Genomic DNA, 18,723 nt, shown 5'->3' on the forward strand with positions numbered 1-18,723 from the left:
TCAGAGACCGATCCAGCTTCCGAGTCTCTGCTTCCAGAACAGCAGCTCTGGGCTCCCTGACCACAGCTGCTAAGGAGTAAGACAGCTCTTGGTGAAGGTCTGACAGCTCCTGGCTAGTCTTGGCGCAGCACTCAATATAGTCCTGCTTGTATTTTCGCTCCTGTGCCAGCTGCGTCTGCAGAAGGGACACCTGAAAGAGGCAAAAGGCCGAGCTCAGGCAAGCCCACGCTGTTAGGACCATCTGCGGACGTCGGGGAAGACGCACCCGCTAACTCCAGCCCTGACAAACACTTTGTCGTTGTGGAATGGGAAGTAACAGGTTCCCAGAGTCACCCTGAACCAAACTCAGATTATCAACAGTTCCGAGTTTCTTTCTGGCATACCATTCACGTGTACAACACCGAGACATTACATGTATATTAAGGAGAGAGGTTCCTACAGGGTTTAGTAACCCAACTCTTTTTCTCAAAAGAGAGATTCGGGCTACCGACACCTTAGTTCCACGTGCTTTTTCCTCAGCAGGAGGGCTACTGGTTACACAAGGTACTGAAGAACTGTTCTGTTGCGATCCAGCTTAAAAACGTGACAGCTAGCACATGAAAAGGGAGCAGACTCTCATTTTTCCTAACTTCAGAGCATTTCACAGAGGAGCAGAGCATAACCTGATGAACAAAGCCCAGGGGGGAAATGAGCCTTACAGGACTGCTGAGGCCTTGAAACTCCTCAGATTCTATTCTTTCCTGACAACACGGAGCTCTGCCTGCTGGGCTTTTTGGTGGGAGAGACCCAGCTGCTCTCACCTCCTGTTAGGTTTGCAGTGCAGTACAGCCACAGCAGCTCTGGCATGTTGCCCTCTGCCTGCTCTGGAGTGGAGGAGATGCACATGGAAAGTAAGACATCAAAGGGACTTCACAACAAACTCTGTGCATGGGCTGGGGACCACCACCACTGAAGAGAGGGACAGATCTGACCTTCTGTCTGAAATAATAAGGGCACCTTTGTGAAACTGGGCTTGCAAGCCTGAAAAACCCTCCCACGCTCTGGTAGGTAACCCAGAGGTATGAGTGGGAGAAGTGGCCAGCTGCTGCTACGAGCATCTCCCAGGAAGTGGGAGATCAAGTTCCAGTTCTGCTGTTTCCCAGGCCCAGAGGAGTGCCCTAACCAGCCAGGTGAGGACTATTCTTTGAGCAGAGCACCTCCGTTTTCCTGCTGAACTGCTGAAGTGGGTCCACGGTGCAGGCAGACGCAACAGTCAGTCACAAGGGGAAGGGGGTTCAGTTAGTTATCTGTAGCAACAGAACTTCGGACACTGAGGCTTCCTGGTGAAAACATCCTTAAGATATACCTTGATGGCTTCAGCAGTATTCTCAGCTCACTTGCCGGAGCTAAGCATCATGTAGTCTACCGATACAAATATTATATGCATTTCGCCCTGAGCGCCTGTGAAGATTCGCCTCCTCAGGGAGACCAGGGTGTACCAGACCCATAAAAGTACACGGAAGAGACGTCTGGCGACTGCTGCTACTGCCAAGACCACTGTCAAAGGATGCAATAGGCTTCAGTAGCTGGAATGTACGTTCTTGCACTGACAAAACCCATGTCCATACAGTGCTTAGGTCTCTGACTCGGTCCGATACTGGGATCACGATTAGCACAGCATAGCAGTATGACACTAACGATTGCCTGAAGGCTATAAGCTCTGGCACTGCCTCAGATCCCCGGAGCTCTGATATGATGCAAGCTCCACTGTTAACGGAGTCAAGGGAAAATGGAAACAGTCAACAAGATGAGTAAGCTCAAGGGGAACATCCTTAGAATAGTCTCTACTTTCAGGCGAGTGCCAGTTTTCTGAATTTCCTCCAATCCTTCTCCCACTTGCCCTTTAGGCAAGTCAGAGACTAGACCTAGGTGAATGATGTTGTTTGGCCGTGGCCAAGAGGTGTGTCTAACTGGTACTACCTGGTGTAGACACTGCCTGGTGTACTCACTTCCTGACAGCCAAACAAAACTTGGGCTGTGGCATCATGCAAAGTTGTGCCCATCAGTACAGCCACAGTGGCTTTTGATGAGAGCTTTCCTACTCCTCACCTGGTTCTGTAACTCAGCTAATCGACTGCAGCGAGCGTGAGACTCCTCCTGTGAAGAAAATGCAAGGATTTCTTTTTTTTGCCTCCAGTTTGGTCAGGGCCATGGTCTATATTTGACTTCTATTAGGTCTATACTGGGGGGCTGCTGCCACTGGGATTTGCCATCGTTGCTCCGTGTGGCCAGAGCCTCCTCCCACCAAGTAAGATTCTGTTCTCACCTGTCTAGAAGCAGGCATCTTGTGCTGGTCAGACTCAGAGAGAGAAAAGCCGCATGCATCTGGCAGTGACCGACCACCGTGATCTCTCTTCAGTCTCCTCCGTTCGCGTTCCACCTGCACGTTGGACAGGAGAAAGGGTCACAGAAACCTGCCACCAAACAAGGAGCAAAAGGACCTCTGGACGTCATGGCAAGGAGATGTCTGCTCAGAGACCGTTAATTGCACCAGAGAACGTTGGCGGCAAAAAGCACTCGATGTAGACTATGGAAGAGAAAGCGCAAGAGGAAACAGTTCCTGACACAAGAGAGTCAAATGGGTGTGTACGGGGACGCTGGGGCAAGAAGGGTGGTTCCGGAGTGAATGTGCCTTTGTGAAGGCAGCGGGGTGCCAGAAGAGAGAGAGAATACAAAAGTGTGTGTCCACAGGGGAAAGTGGGAGAGGGAAGGAGACAAACAGAGGACCCCAAAGGGCTGCCTGTGGAAACGTGTTGTGTTCCAGAGGACCGTGAGGCTTTGCAGAGGCAATGAGAGCCTGTTTTACCTGCTCAAGAGTCCTCCTGAGCTCAGCGTTGAGTTGCTTCAGCTCTGTCTTCTCATGTTCCAGCCTTGCAACTGCTCGCTGCAGACATTCCAGCCGCTGCGACAGGAGTCTCTTCTCCGAGAGCCACGATAGCTGCTCCCCTTCTGCGATAGCCTGCTGGGTGTTCAGAGAGGAGATTACGTGAGCTGGTGCCACATAAAGGTTAGGAGGGCCAGAACCAACACGTCGGGGAGAGTGACCGGACTCAGGAATGGACAGTGCCAAGTCCCTTCTTCTCCTCCCGAGAGAGACTGGAAACATTCGTTTCCTATTCAGCCACTTCATGCTTTCACAAAGGTCTGTAGTATTTCCAGCTCCCTCTCTCTCAGCCATTTCTTGTCCGTCATGAAGACTTCCACATCGACATGTTGCTCTTAGGGAAGCTATCTAACATCTTTGGTCATCCTCTTTGACCTTCACTGTATATCCTCCTATCTGTAGTTCTACGCTCTGTCCTCGGACAACCAAACAACATGTGGGTGAAGCATGCGTTTCTGCAGTGATAAAATGCCAAGGTTTTGTTCTCTATTCCCTTTACCTGTTACATCATCATTACAGAACTGCTCTTTGAAAAAATCCCATTATCAACCAAGCCCTGTGCACTGCTCTGAACCTAGTCAAGAGCCACCTCCCCCCTCGTGGGTTTCTTGATGAGTTCATCAAGTGCTCCTTGAAGCGCTCTCTGACAGCATCTATAAATGTAGTCTTGATATCAGCACTATACCGATCTATACGGATGCAAGCGCATTACCTGATCTAATGCTGTTGCATACCTGATCTATACGGATGCAACTGCAACCTCCCATTGTTTTCATGCTCCCTGCCCTTGTCTGCTTCCCATCAACAGATCACAATACCCGTCATCATCCTGATCAGGCTGGCAGTAATATTTCTCAAGTCATGTACAACTGTATAGTGCATAAATACAGTATTTTATTAGTAGCAGTTTCTACATGCCTGTGGACTAACGTAATGCTAAAAGTATTGGCAGAGTCCCAGGCAAGTTTGCAGCACAGGCTGTTGCAGCTGTTCCACTAGCAGTACCCGAGTCAGATCACCTTGGAGAAATCCACACAACTTTGCCTTCGTGCTTTTTGGACTGCGGCACAAGTACATCCTGCATGTGCAGTGAAGCCTTTAACCTCATCAGGCAACGGTACGAATTCCATTCTTTTCAATACACCGGAAAAGCTGTACCTCAGAAATCGACGTCTCTGAAAGCATCCTCTAAGCGCCATCAGTGCAGCTGCTGTTCAGCCATCGTTACAAAATTCTACTAAGTTTAGTGCATTAGTCTGGTCAACTGTGCCCTTTCCTTTCCATGCCAAATCCTAACCGCGAGACGTTGGCTAAGCTTGCCTAGATAGGAGAGAACCAATTACCCACCCCCAACCTTTGGACTTGCTTTAATTTTAACGGCAAGCTCTGTAGCTCTTCCAGTAGTTCTGGGCTTGACAGAAAACATTCTGGCAGGTGAATGGGCTCTGGACGGAGCTAGAAAGACAGGCAAGCCTGCTGGCCGCAATCGTGGTTTCTTTGGCCAAGCAGGTCATATATGTATGGGAATATATATTCCCATATCTTTATGGAAAACGTCTTTAGAATCCTTCACAGACATTTTAGTTGACTGATGATCAGCCACAGTGCCTACCTGAAGATGAAACCGGTCCTTGTCCCTCTCTGAAACCATACTCTGCAGGATGGCTATTTCTTCCCTCGGAGTCCCATTGGCCATTTCACTCCTGGTAAGGGCAAGAGTCAGTGCTTGTGCCTTCTCTTTCCATTCGATTTCTCCGCTTTCATTCCGCTTCAAAATAGCCACCACACGCTCCAATTCTTCCCCCTTTGCTTTCCTCTCATCTTCCAGCTGCTGGGTTAGCTCCTCCTGCCTTTTCAAGAGACGGTCTCTCTCCTGGAGAACTTTCCTCTTCTCTGCTTCCTCTGCCTCCCAGTTCTGGAGTTTCTGGATTTGTTTCTTTAGGGTCTCGCCTTCATCTTCCCATCGCAAAGCTGATGTTAGTTGTTTCAGGAGTTCACTCTGCCTCCTAAGCTCCTGTTCTCTGCCTGTCAGAGTCTCCTCTAAATACCTGACTCTGCCTCTCTGGTACTTGATCTCTGCATCCTTCTTTGTCAGAGTCTGCCGAACGTGCTGGAGATCTTCCCGAAGACCTCTTATTTCCTCTTCTAACTCTTCTTGCCCACCTTGAGCCTTGGTCTCTCGTTCCCTCTCAGGCAAGGCTGCTTCCAGGAGCTTCTCTTGCTCTCTGTGGTGTCTAACCTCTTCATTCTTCTTGGTTAGCCTAAGCTGGAGATTCTGCAAGGTCTTCAGTTCTTCTTCTTGGCGCTGGAGTTTTTGCAGAAGAGTTTCATTGTCTTCATCTCTCTTCCTCACCGCTTCCTCAAGCAGATTCACTTGCTTCTGGCATGATGTTAGTGCTACTTTCATGCTTTCTTCACCAGGCTGGAACGTGTTCATTTGCTCTGTCTGCCTGAGGCACTCCAAGCGGTGGTTCTTCACTGCGTGGCTCATTTCGTCTAGATCCTGCTGTAGGCTCTTGGCCTGCTTGCCTTCTAACTCCTTCTGCTCTCGAAGGTCCTGGGCATGCTCTTGCAAAGACACCCTCTCTTGATCTCTAGCTTCTCGAGAAGGTTCAGCATATTCTAGTTTTTGCAGTATGGCTTTAGTCTGCATCGCTGCCTCCTCCTTTTGCTCTTGAAGCTTAGAGATAGCCTCCTCCAGAGCCTCTATCTTTTCTTCTCTTTCTTTCAGAGTCAGTTTTGTTGCTTGAAGATTTGTTTGCTCAGCTTCACGCTTCTCCTCCTTTTCCTTGCATGCCTCACATTGTTTTCTAAGGGATAAAATTTCTTGCTCTTGTTCCTTTAGTGCCACTTGAAGATGATGCAGAATTTCCTTCTGCTGTGCAGAGTCCTGTTCTTGGTTTTGGAAGGTCTCAATCACTTCCTTCTGAGATTCAATCATGAAATCCTTTTCTTTCAGTATTGCCTTAGCGTGTTCTAAGTCTCTCTGTAAGACATTCATCCGTTCTTCTGTTTTTTCCTCATAGTTCCGTGTTTGTTGCTTTTGGATGTCTATGAGCCTGTCCTTTTCTTTCAAGGTTTCTAAGGTCTGCTCCAGTTGGTCACGGACAGTTCTTAACTGCATTTCCATGACTTCTTCAGCTTCCTGGATTTGCTTTTGTTGTGACTCAAGCTCTTGATCTTTTTTAGATAAAGCAAGTGTCATCTTTTCTACTTTACCATGAAGCTCTTGCAGGTGCCCCTCTCGCTGATCCTTGTACTGCTGGAAGAGCCTGAACTGCTCCCTTTGAGAAGCACACTCACTCTCTCTGTCCTTAAGAACTGCCCTCAGGTGTTCAAGGCTTGCGTGCAGAGATTTCACCTGTTCTCTCTCCTTTTCCAGTTCTTGGATCTGCTGGGTCAGAGACATAAGCTCTATGTTTTTCTCCTTCAAGTTCCCTTTCATATGATCAAGATCCACGAGCAGATTTCTCACTTGTGAGGTACCGTGTTGTTCCAGAATCGTTATCTTCCCCTCCTGGAATTTGATCTCCTGGTCCCTCTCCTCCAGCGCCTTGCTCATCTTGCTGACAGCAGTCCTCTGCATTTCTCGCTGCTTCTCCAGCTCCCGTATCTGTTCTCGCTGGGATCTGATCTCCCGGTCTCTCTCTTCCAGGTCTTTGTTCATTTTGCTTACAGCAATCCTTTGTTTTTCTTGCTGCTTCTCCAGCTCCTGTATCTGTTCTTGCTGGGATCCTGTCTTCTGTTCTTTCTCTGTTATGTCCTTAATACCCTGATCGAGAGTAGTTTTATGCATTTCTTTCTGCTTTTCCAGCATTCTCATCTGTTCCTGGTATAACTTCATTTCTCCCTCCCTCTCTGACAGGATGGCAGTCATACGAGTGAGATTCTCCTGCAAAGCTTTTACCTCTGCTGCCTCTTTCTGTAGCGTCTGGATTTTCTCCCACTGCGTTTCCACTTCCTCATTTTTAATTTTTAAGATAGACAGTGTAGTTTGGAGTTCTTGTTCAAGGCAGTGATTCATATCTGTTGCTGTATTTGCTCGGGTCTCGGAGGCTGTGACTGATTCCTGAAGGAGTCTTCTCTCCCATACCAGTTTTTCTTTAAGTGCTTGCAGTCTGTCCCGGTCATGCTGCAGAACAGGGAGGAAGAGGTTCAATAATTCCATCTATATATGTTTGGTTGTCATACTAGATTGGAACTCCTGCTCCAGTGGCAGTCAAGGGCTGAAGTTGGAGCTTTTAGTAGAAAATTCGAGCTCTTCAGTTGGTTTCCCTGTTCGATGTAAATTTTCTACTGTCACTCAAAAAAGATTTGAGAACTGTACTGTATCTATCAAACTCTGTCCATAACTGATTTTTGGAGTCATTGTAAATGGAGGAGTGGGAAAATACCGACCATGTAGGAACAGCTGCACTGGCTCAACTGTCTAGGCTAGTCTCCCGTATGTAACGGTGCCTGTAAGTGCACACCCAGGGAAGAAAGCCTAAGAGTCGGGTGGACTTACATGATACCTCCCCTCCCCAACCCCAGCACTGTTCCAGCTTGTGAGAACTTTCTCAGTCTCCTCCTGACCCCATATAGACCTGCTGTATTTACAACACCCTTCGTCAAGGAGTTCAACAGGTCTGCTCTGCTGTAAATATACCACCTCCTGTCATTTGCTTGCAGCGTGGCTCTCACTACCTTCATCAGATGGCTCTCGTTCATCTCTTGGACAAGAGAGTGAACGACCGCTGCCCCCTCTCTCCCTGCCTCTCAGGATGTTGTAGACCTTTCCTGCGCCACTCTTTAGGCTGCGTCTTTCCCAGCTTACTCAGCCGGTCCCATCTTCCCTTTTGCCCTTCGCTGAACCTCTGCTGGCTCTAGGGTGTTCTTTTGGGGAGGAGCTGCCAGAACTGCAGCCAGGATTTCAAGTCCAGACTAAGCATGATTTAGGCAGTGGCACGATGATGTTCTCTCTATTAGGAAGGGAAGAGAGAACAACCCCAACATGTGATTTCCCTTTTTTTTCTTTGAGAACAACCCCAACGTTTCATTTACTTTCCCCCCCCCGCCCCCCCGGACCTCTACTGCGTAGAATTTTCGTGGTGCCATCCTCTAGAAGGCCACTGTCCCCCTCTCGAAGGAGTAATGGTCAGGTCACAGTCTGTCATTCCGTGTTTCAAATCAGGACTAGTTTTCCCCTTGCAGACATACATATTTAGCTGGATCAGCACTTTTGTTTCTCAAATGTCTCATTTTTCCCCCCCGCTGTCTGCTCTCAGACGGGCAATGTTGAACAGCTTTCTATTATTAGCAAACTTTGTCTTCTCACCCCTTTTTCCAGATCCAGGTGTTTAGAAATTTTGGACACAAATAATTGCCCAAACCATGCAATGTAAATAGAGACAAGTTTGAAAATTACTTTGACTAAAGCTTCAAGGGCAGAAACCTTCAGAATTGAGGAAAATAAGCACCCTGATTCGTAACTGAGTCGTATATGACTACGGCATCTTTTCCTACTTATTCAGGAGAATGCAATTGGAAAAGTTAAACCACAAAAAAAAGTTGCTCCTTAGAATGACTAACAGAAGGCCAAAAAATATGTAAGAAATGGCCCTTCACAGCATCTGCCAGCCTCACCAGGACATCCTTTCTTTGCTTCTCAGTGCTCTCGAGTTTCCTTTCCAAAGACGCCACCTCTTGATGTAGAGTCATAGCCTCCTCCTTTAGAGACCCTTCGGAGGCTGCTAGCTGAGACGTCAACTCTTCCACCTCAAGTAAAACATAACAAAGCAGTCAAAGACTACAGCTTGTCGCCGTCAGCCATATCATATACTGTGAGGAAAGGGAAAGGACAACTTTAAATTTCACCCTATCGTGAGAGTACCAGATTCACAATGGATACAGCCAGCTTGTTTAACAATCTAAGTGCGTCACCATGTTCATCTGAAAAACCACCTTAAAAAACAAGGCTAGCAGTAACAGGCCAGCAGAAATCCACTCTGATGATTGCTGGCAAACAGGCAAAAGGAGCAGCCCATCTGGCCAGGGCAGCAGCTGAGATTCAGCTGACCAGTAAGCCTCCTTCAGACCAGCTGAGCTGGAGACCACAGTATGATGGCAGTCAGAGGGACTACCCCATCAGCCTGCTCTGCAATGGAAAGGCAAGAAGGGGAGAGACCACCTGTTTGATGACCAGAGTATCTACTGCTGTCTCAGTCACCTGTTTTTGCAGAGCATCCCTCTGCTGAAGAAGAACATTCTTTTCCTCTTTGATGGTTTTGATTTCTTCCTTGTGCCTCTTCTCCACTGCCTTGATCTTACTCCGAGTTTGCTGCAGCTCTGCTTGCAGCTTTTCTGTGATGTTCTGTAAACACAAATGGAGAGCAAGTTACTGGGACCTGCCATCGGGTTCAGCTTTTTCCTCTTTCTGTCTCAAAATCACATTCATTCAGCCACTTCTTTCTGCTTTTCTACCCAGCTCTGGTTCCACTGTAACCCACCCTTCCTGTTGCTGATCTCTGGAGCTTACCAGGCTCTGTGCTTTCAGTGCCTGCAGTAGTCCTTGCCTCCTCAGTCCCAGGACTTAGGTTTTATTTCCTTGTTACTGCCCTCACTCTGTTACCTGGCCCTCAGCCTCTCTCTCAGCTTACGTCCAATTGCCAACTGCCTGTTCTTTCAACCTACCCTACTAGTCAACAACTTACCTGCCCATTCTCTTGCTGCTTTTTCAGGTCCTGCCTGAGCTGCTCTAGCTGCTGGCAGGCTTCTGTTAGCTCTCCCTGCGTTTGGAGTAGCGTCTCTAATAAAGCATTCTTCTCACGCTCCTTTTCTAGCAGGACCTGCACAGAAACAAAGAGAAGACGGGTTTAAACTTCCCATACAAAATTTGTGTGGCAAGACTCAAAGACCCATGGGCTCACACGGTCTCAAAGCAGTGTGCTGCTGGTCTCCTAGGTCATTATCTGCCCACTTGGAGACACAGCTTCCTAAGTGAGATTGGCAGTATAAACATGGTCCATCCACGGTCCATCTGCGACTGAATCTCCAACAAACTCTTAGTCATCTAACAGGAGAATGCGTGGCAGTTCTCAAGTGTCTCGCCTTGCTGGTGAGGGTATCCCTCGTCTTGCGCTGTGTCCTGTTTGTCTTTCAGTAGCGACTTCTGCACCTACTTAGCGGTAGAGAAAACACAAGGCTGCCAGAGGGCTGAAGCTAGCAGCTCTTTCAGAAAACTCATGTACTCTGAGTGAGGTTTGGTGAAAATTACTTCGGTTTTAAGGTATTCAGTAGACTTTACCAAAGAAGTACTGACAGTACAGGGACACACTGTCATCTCTGAGCGCCGCCCTGTCATTTCAATACCTGTAGACACAGCTGGGGGTACTGCTGTCCCTAGGCAGCCTCCATAAAGAGGACTTTGGGTAGGACACAAGGAGGACTCTCAGCGTATCGCAGGGTTGCTCTGGCACAGGAGACCTGGGCACAAAATAGCTTACCAGCAAGTGACTTAAAACACAGCCCGGAAGACACCTCTGTTTTACTGCCCAGAAATATTTCAGAGGAGTCTTTAAAAAGATTTTTCTTTTGTCAACAATCCTGCTGCGCCCCTCCCCGTCCTCCCCAAACAAAAAGCCCATCCTCATGGGGATTCAGTCCTACAAACTCAGTTTGGTCTTTAATGGAGTTAAGGCTATAAACATGTATCAGTAAACGTCAAAAGAAGACCGTTAAGAGAACAGTGAAGATACTCTGAGGTAACTCTTAGAAAAACCAGAATACAATAGCAGCACAAAAATCTAAAATGAAAGGTGACATTTCTGCCTGGCTTCCTATGAGAGGTCTCATTCCTAGTCCCAAAGGTAGCCCTGCACGCCTTTCACCTCACCAAATTCAACGTAGAAAACATGTAGGGCATGCTCCACACAGCCCGATATCCAGTCATCTCCCACAGCTCTAGCTTTGCAAAGAACCACACACATTCTCCTTTCACAGCCTTTACCTCTTGCTTGGCGTTTTCGACTCTGGTTCGTTCCTCTTCTTGTTGAGCGTGCACGGTAGCAACTTTCTGCTTCATATCAAACAGCTTCTTCTCGTGCTCCCTTCCTGTCTCTGCCTTCTCCTTTTCCCATTGCTCCAGCATCTCCTGCAGCTCTGAATGGTGCCCTTCCCGCTCGCTTGCCTGATGAGTGGAGGAAAAGACTTCAAGATGAAGTCCCAGCCAAGCTCCTCAAAAAAATGTGAAGCTTCATCCCTCCCCCACAACCCCCGACCTGAACAGTGCACAGTGGCGGCTTTGTGCCCTCCATATATCGTGTCCTGTCAAGGAACTTAAAAGGAGGGTCAGCAGGTGGAAGAGAAGGAGATGTTACCTTCCCCTCTCTGATGGCTGCCTGTTTCCTAGGGCCTCTCTCCTCAGGATTTCTATCTATTCTCAGAGTCTCTATTTTCAAAGCTCACCTCCCTTTTCATCAGTGAAAAGGTGCAGATGGACTGCAGGGTGAGGAAGAGACCAGTACCCTGATGCCCTAGTCACAAGACAGGCCACGAACTGAAGTACCAGGAACAAGGGGCCTGTTCCATAAGCTTCAAGCCCAAAGATAATACCTCTGTCAACCGTGAAAGGACAGAAAGAAAGGAACAAAGTTTCCGTGACTGCAGTTGGCAGCAATGTTAGGAGTCTACTTCATGGTAGACGGGAGTCTGGTAAGATCCTACCCCTTGGCTGCCACGCTTTGGGTGGGGACCGTCCAACCTTCTGTTGAACTCGTCTTAGGCCCACACTGCATCTGTGGCTGCATTTACTGTCCCAGCATAGTCCTGTGGGTCTTCACGTGCCTTCAAGTACGAGCCATTGGCTCTGCTGCCTGGCCTACCAACGTGTGGCCTATGACAGAGGATTGCTGCCATTTCACACGCTCGGGCTAGTCGTCTTCTAAAGTCAGCCCACAAAGCTTGCTTGAAGAATTCAGAAGCATATTGTTTCCTACCAGGTCTTGCAGGAGCTTGTTTATTTCTACTTCATGATCAGTTTCGCAAAGTTTGAGGGTACTGTTATACTGCTGTTCTGTCCGCAAGAGCTGTTGCGCCATGTTTTCCCGTTCCTGCTTCACGAGAGATCTCTCTGCTTCCAGCTCACATTGAAGGCACTTCACTTCCCCTGCAAACACGACAAATGGCAAGATTCAGAGTCTACACAAACAATGGTTCTGACTTTACTGACCTTAAGCCGTTTGAATTTCAGTGCAGGAGGGATCTGCCTCCATCTCCTTCACTCCTCAGAAGCACTGCGGACAGAGAGCTATTTTTTATACCACCTTCCCTAGGTAGGGGGATCACCAGAAACAAAGCGCAGGAGGCTCTCACCTTGTATCACCTCCTTGGCCTGCGTGACTGTGTGAAGTTGGATCTCAAGCTGACTCCTGGCGATCTCCAGCTGCGATAAGTGCTGCTGAGCCTCAAACAGGCTGGATTCCAGGGTCTCCTTCACTGACCTGCAAGTTGTGAATACGGAGGGAAATGAGTTGCTTGCTCCTGACGCCCACAGGGAGTTATTCCAGTAAGAAGTCGTTCAAGATCCCTACACCTGAGTACGGAAAATGGGTTGCACGGAAACTTGTATACAGAAAACATATTTCTACCGTTTAAAATAGCAATGCGGGCCCCTCCGAGGGAATGTCCAGGCTTTCTTCATGACCTAGCATAACACAGAAAGCCCAGCCGAATTTGATCTCAACAGCCAAATCTTAAATTGCTGTGACACGCAGGTAGCTGTGCCCACAAAGTCTGTGCCAGCAAGCAAAAGCCCAGCCTCTGCTCACAGCCCTTATCTCCTCAGCCCTTCCAAGTTGCTCTGCAGGGGGACAGAACAAGAGTATTTCCCCGGCTGACTCGTGACTTTTTAGTGCTGTTCATACTGTAGGTATAGGTAGGTAATTTTCCAGACTCCCTATATTTAAAAGGGACTCCAGAAATACATCAGATGAGAGGGTAAAGTCTCATGCTTGTAGCAGCATTTGGAAGAAATCAGAACGAGATTTTATCTGAACAGGAACTATATGAAGGGAGAGACAGGTATCCTTTAGTTTAAACTGCTGGAAGTTCAAGAGAAACACTTGCTCCCTTTGTTTAAGCGTTGCTAACTAAGTAAGCAGTAGCCCAAATGACTTGTCGCTCTTTAAAAGGGAAGTTGTAGTACTGCAGATGCAAATTGTTACATCCATAGACTTCAACCAACTGGTGCGTATGACACACAGGATTCTGGAACCAGGAGCTGCAGTTACCTCCCTGACCTAACACAGCGTCCTGTGTGCCACGTTCCTACAATACACAGCGCTGCCTCCCGAGTACAGGCATGCGACCAGGATAACATCCTTCAAGGTAAAGGGGCACCTGAGTGGTACAACAATAAAACCCACAACAGAAGGATTTCCCTGCTTTGATGGACAATGGAGGCTCTATCTGCAAGAAGGAGAACAAGCACTATTTCTGATTACGCCCATCTCTGGCAGTCCAAGGTAAATGTGCCCCGTTTTAAGGACAAATAGAAGTCAGTCTCTAAAACAGAACAGAAAAGGTAGAGTCCAAAACCGTGACAACAAAAGGCTCTTGAGAACAACATCTGGCAAGAATAGTTGCTGATTTTTTCGTTATCTATTGCCAAAGGTTCTTCATAACTAGTTTATCTCTTTCTAACAAAATAATTGATCCCTCTTTTTTCTAAAAAAAAAAAGGAACTGAACATCTAATCACTTAATAACAGCCCAGTAATTGACCAAACATAATTCAGCTGGATCAAATAAGAGAAGCTGGAGCTCAGAAGAAGCAGCAGCTCTCAGGAAACACACTGAGTCAAAATGGTGTTTATCAGCCTCGCTAACAACATACTCTGGAGTGGTAAAGTGTAAAAGTCAAGAAGCATGCCAAACAATCTGTGAAACATCATTTGTACAGCTCTGCAAGTTCAGGAGTCTTCTAAAAAACACCTAAGAGGAGGACAAACGTCTCAATGCTTTTTTTCTTCTTTTTGGAAAAGCAGAACTTGTCACATTTGGTCTTAGAAACCTGATACAGCAGAAGCAGAGAATCTTGTTCCTTCCCTGTATAACTTCGCCATGGCATCTGTCTCTAAACGACACGTGGTGAGGAGTACAGGACCCAGACATCAGTGATGGGCAAGAATCCCCGAAGACTGTCGAGAATTCACAAGAGGTTTCCCTGCTGCTGGTGTAACCAACTCGAGGTCCTGCACCACACTTAACAAGAGTTAGCTTAGAAACAGAAGGCCCTCGAGATTTTCAGCGTGAGCCTCGAGCTTCACCCTAAATGGCAGTGTCCTCCTCACAACGTCCGTATGTAATAGCCTTGAATTCTGACGATCCCATGTCAAACCTCTTGACAAGGAAAGATCTATGTTCAAATGCAGAACAAGAAACCAAAACCAGGGAGAAACTTCAGGTTTCAGGAAACATCTGCATGGTTTAACGATTACTCAATTCAGAGCCAAGTTGGCTGGCTTTGGACTTCACACAGGAATGTGCAACGGGGCATAAACATGAGCGCAAGGCTCAGGAGAGCTTTGCTAGCTTTACCTGTCAGAAAAATAACATTCAAATCAAGGTATACTTTTTTTTTTCCCCCTCGAGATTCTTCCATTTTCTGTCCATGGAAGGTGAAAACATCTGAAAAGCACACAGGATGCAATAAATCCTCATGCAACGATTACCACCTTTATAACTACAGACATTGAATAAGGTCCTGCCTAGGGTGTCCTCCCTGCCTTTACCTGGCCTCTGCCAGCTGCTCTGAAAGGCCTCGTCTGTCCTGCTCCATGGCTGCCAGTCGCACCTCTAGGGCAGCCTTCTCACGCACCAGCAATTCCTTCTCTTTGGACACCTTGGCCAGTGCATGCCCTTGGCGAGAGGACTCCTGGCGCAACTGCTCCAGACCACTGCTAGCCGACTCTTGCTGGCGGTAAACCTGAAAGCGGGACAAAATACAGTTAGAGGCCTTTCTCTGGAGTTCTCTGCAGAGCCAGCCAGTGCCACTTCTGAATCAGCTCGAGGAGAAAGAGCTCCTGTACTGTGGGCTGAAAGCTTAAGAGCACCTGCTGTATACCGCGCTAATACCCTGGGCTGCCAAAAGGCACTGGCACTGTTAACTTGACAGTGATGAGTAAGGCCATACTGGGTTGCCTGGGACCAGACAGCTCCTTCACGACAAACGTACATACCCCGGACTACGTGTTTTCATGCAAAAATACTGCCTTTTCCAGAACTCCAGAACCTTGCAAACTAAAACTCTATTAGAATCTATTCCAGTGCTGGAAATTTTCAGGAAAGGCTGAGCAAAAGCAACTTTGCTCGCTGAAGAAAGTGAAAACACACATGGTTTCTCCTTCTAGAAAAAAAAAGATCAAAGTGTCACCTACTGCAGCGTGTAAAGCAGTTGGATGCAATGAGGTGACGCTTGGCAGGGAAACAGCCCTTGCGGTCAGCAGTGTCATTTAGTGATTTATGAAAGTCTGGCTGACGTGGCCAGAGAGATGGTAGACTCTGTTTGTACAGTAGTTCATGTCAACAATACTGTTTACTTGTCTTACACAAAGAAGGTGTCTAATATACCTTGCTGGTATTCAAGCTTGAAGATTAACCATGATTTTTTAGCTCCTTTCTTCAGTATAACACCTCTGCTGTGCATTTGCCAAACATACCACGTACTCCAAAACTAAGACTATCTAACAGAGAACAGACCATCAGAAACAAACAATTCTCTCAAAGTTATCCCATAATACCCAAGATTGTACATTATGAAACTGACATTTAAATGATGACAAACTCCCTAGTCTCCTACAGTGACATGATCCTCCCCAGCTCTTTTGCCAGGGTACCGAAATCAGTTAGTCCAGCGTGAAGAGTCTTGCGCGATCACCTATTTCTCATCTTCTTCCTCAAAGCCTAAAGAGGCTCTAACAATTCATAGAATCATAGAATCGTCTAGGTTGGAAAAGACCTTTAAGATCATCGAGTCCAACCGTAAACCTAACACTGCCAAGTCCACCACTAAACCATGTCCCTAAGCGCCACATCTACATGTCTTTTAAATACCTCCAGGGATGGGGACTCAACCACTTCCCTGGGCAGCCTGTTCCAATGCTTGATAAGCCTTTCGGTGAAGAAATATTTCCGAATATCCAGTCTAAACCTCCCCTGGCGCAACTTGAGGCCATTGTCTCTCGTCCTATCGCTTGTTACTTGGGAAAAGGGACCGACCCCCACCTCGCTACAACCTCCTTTCAGGTAGTTGTAGAGAGCGATAAGGTCTCCCCTGAGCCTCCTTTTCTGCAGGCTAAACAACCCCAGTGCCCTCAGCCGCTCCTCAGAAGACTTGTGCTCTAGACCCTTCACCAGCTTCGTTGCCCTTCTCTGGACACGCTCCAGACCTCAATGTCTTTCTTGCAGTGAGGGACCCAAAACTGAACACAGTATTCGAGGTGCGGCCTCACCAGCGCCCCGCGTACACGGGGACGATCACTTCCCTAGTCCTGCTGGCCACGCTATTTCTGATACAAGCCAGGATGCCATTGGCCTTCTTGGCCACCTGGGCACACTACCGGCTCATAGTCAGCCGGCTGTTGACCAACACCCCCAGGTCTTTTCCCCCAGGCAGCTTTCCAGCCACAAAGTTGCATGTATGTCTTAAAATACAATTTCAACAATTTCAAGATGTCATTCCCATTCTTAGCAATACAAGACAGCAGACACTGACTTGCAGCTTTGTCCCGCTCTCTAGGCTCAAACAAATGGGAGTTTTGAAAGTTGCAGACTTCACAACAAAAAGCATAAATAGAAACATGCAGCCCTGTTCTTGCCTCAGAAAAAGGATTCAGAGCTACACAGTTTGTTTCTTTTGCCACATGTGAGAGCAGTAGCCCCGCTCAGATTCACGGGCAACACAATCATCTCTCTGCAGCTTATCAAAAGCCAAAAAAGAGACCAACACAGACAGGTGGATCAAAAGAATCTGTAGAAGCAGAGGACAGCTCGGAGAATTGCAGAACAGCTCTGAAGGCCATCAACACGTTTCCAAAAAGAAGCAAACAAAGCCTTCTGACCTCCAGCACTACCAAGCGTCTCCTTGACAAAAACACTGCAGAATCCAACAGATAACAGCTTCACTGAGCCAAGCAGCCAAATGCCCACCCAGAAGCACCACGGTTTTGGTCTCACCTGACTGAGTTTCTCTTGGGTTTCTTCCTTCTCCTCTGCCAGTACCGTCAGCTGTACCCGCAGCCCCTCCTGTTGCTCCTCTGCTTTCTTCAGCAGCTGCTCCAGGTGGGCTTTCTCGGCACAGAGCTCTTCATTTGTTCTTCTACACAAGTTCAGCTTCTCCTGGTCAGAGATCTTTGCTCTCTCCATCCCGTCCACTGTTCCTGACAGAACTTCATTCTCTTGCTCCAGCTACAATCACAGAGGCACAGAGGAAATAAAATACAGTAAGAGTTACTATGAAGAAGGTTTGGCTCGGACAGGAAAAAGACCAACATTTCCATACTCAGTCAGTCATACTGTCGGAAGGCAAGAAGCCTGAGCAGAAGCAGCAGCTGGAGACGAACACCTGGCAAGATCTTTGGCAACTCTGCTCACCTGCAGCACAAGTTTGTTCAGTTGCGCTTTATCCAGTGCAAGAGCTTCATTGATACCGCTCGTGTTCGCTGTTGCAACACGTAGTTCAGCTATTTCAGCACTCAGCTTATTCTGAGCCCCTGTCAACTCTGCTACCGACCGCTCTGCCTGGAGAGACAAAAGAACAGCATGACAACAAAGGCAGGAAAACCCCTGACTTCAAGCAGCAACTCCACATCCCCTGTGTGTCTCTGACATACTCCCAGTTCCGCGCTCCCAGTAAGCACGTGGGGACTAACTACCCCAAAGAGCCTGTGTGGTCTGATCACCATTTTCCAAGAAGGAGGACAACATTTTCCCTGTCTTCTACTGCCAGAAACAGCATCTGTGGTGGTCCTGCTATCACAACTCCCTCTCCCACAGGTGCTACCTAGGAATAAGGTGACCACACCTTCTCCAGTGCCATGGCAAGCTCATGTTTCTCTTGCTTCAGCAGATCCCTCTGAAGGTGCGATTCCTCCAGTGTCTCTCTCGCGGCTACCAACTCACTCTGTAATAGTGAATGTTTTCCTTCAAGTGCAGCCAAGTCCTTCAGTCTATGAGAAGGGGAAAGACAAACAAGCTTTTAATGTAAAAACATTCTCATTTCCAAAACCAAGAGCACATACTATGTCCCAGATATGACAGTTAGAATGATTTCCAACAGCTTTCTATTTACACCTAAAGAATGCTGCAATTTCCTGACTAGAGCTGCATCACTCTCTGTCATTGATGCAGGTGAAACATTCGTCATTGAGAAAGTGAAACAAGCTTCCAGAAATCACAGAACGTTTCCAAAAAGTTCAGGTACTCTCAACTGAACGGCTTCCTGCCTGATGGTTCTCTCTCTCCTTTTTGGTACATCGGATACAAGACTTTCCAAAGTTGTTCTTTGGGTAAGACAGACTTTTTAAGTCCAGATTAATATTCCCACAATTGCTCTTGCCTTCAGCAGCGAAACAATGACAGAGCCTGCAATCTACTGGGGGAGGAGATGTGCGTGAATTTCCAATGCAATAACCATAGGATCACAGGATGATTCAGGCTGGCAGGGACCCCAGGACGCCTCTAGCCCAGTCTTCAGCTCAAAGCAGCTGGGGTCGGCTGTGGGATCAGTCCAGGTTGCTCAAGGCTCTATCCAGTTGGGTCTTC

The 18,723-nt window shown here is 47.6% G+C and overlaps 1 protein-coding gene across 1 annotated transcript in view; it reads right to left on the minus strand.

Moving 5' to 3' along the window:
• The window catches only part of LOC143167058 (uncharacterized), a 32,696-nt gene that overhangs the window by 5,020 nt on the left and 8,953 nt on the right, over positions 1 to 18,723 (minus strand). Inside the window, exons 12-26 of the mRNA XM_076352091.1 lie at positions 17,984 to 18,128; positions 17,554 to 17,700; positions 17,137 to 17,367; positions 14,694 to 14,887; positions 12,275 to 12,402; positions 11,899 to 12,068; positions 10,911 to 11,090; positions 9,616 to 9,750; positions 9,132 to 9,275; positions 8,549 to 8,680; positions 4,536 to 7,055; positions 2,846 to 3,001; positions 2,306 to 2,419; positions 2,089 to 2,136; positions 105 to 190 (exon numbers count right to left, since the gene is read on the minus strand). Coding sequence (XP_076208206.1) covers positions 105 to 190; positions 2,089 to 2,136; positions 2,306 to 2,419; positions 2,846 to 3,001; positions 4,536 to 7,055; positions 8,549 to 8,680; positions 9,132 to 9,275; positions 9,616 to 9,750; positions 10,911 to 11,090; positions 11,899 to 12,068; positions 12,275 to 12,402; positions 14,694 to 14,887; positions 17,137 to 17,367; positions 17,554 to 17,700; positions 17,984 to 18,128 — 4,530 coding nt within the window. The remainder of the gene's footprint in view (positions 1 to 104; positions 191 to 2,088; positions 2,137 to 2,305; positions 2,420 to 2,845; positions 3,002 to 4,535; positions 7,056 to 8,548; positions 8,681 to 9,131; positions 9,276 to 9,615; positions 9,751 to 10,910; positions 11,091 to 11,898; positions 12,069 to 12,274; positions 12,403 to 14,693; positions 14,888 to 17,136; positions 17,368 to 17,553; positions 17,701 to 17,983; positions 18,129 to 18,723) is intronic.

This window comes from Aptenodytes patagonicus, chromosome 14, assembly GCF_965638725.1.
Source record: "Aptenodytes patagonicus chromosome 14, bAptPat1.pri.cur, whole genome shotgun sequence".
Taxonomy (NCBI): domain Eukaryota; kingdom Metazoa; phylum Chordata; class Aves; order Sphenisciformes; family Spheniscidae; genus Aptenodytes; species Aptenodytes patagonicus.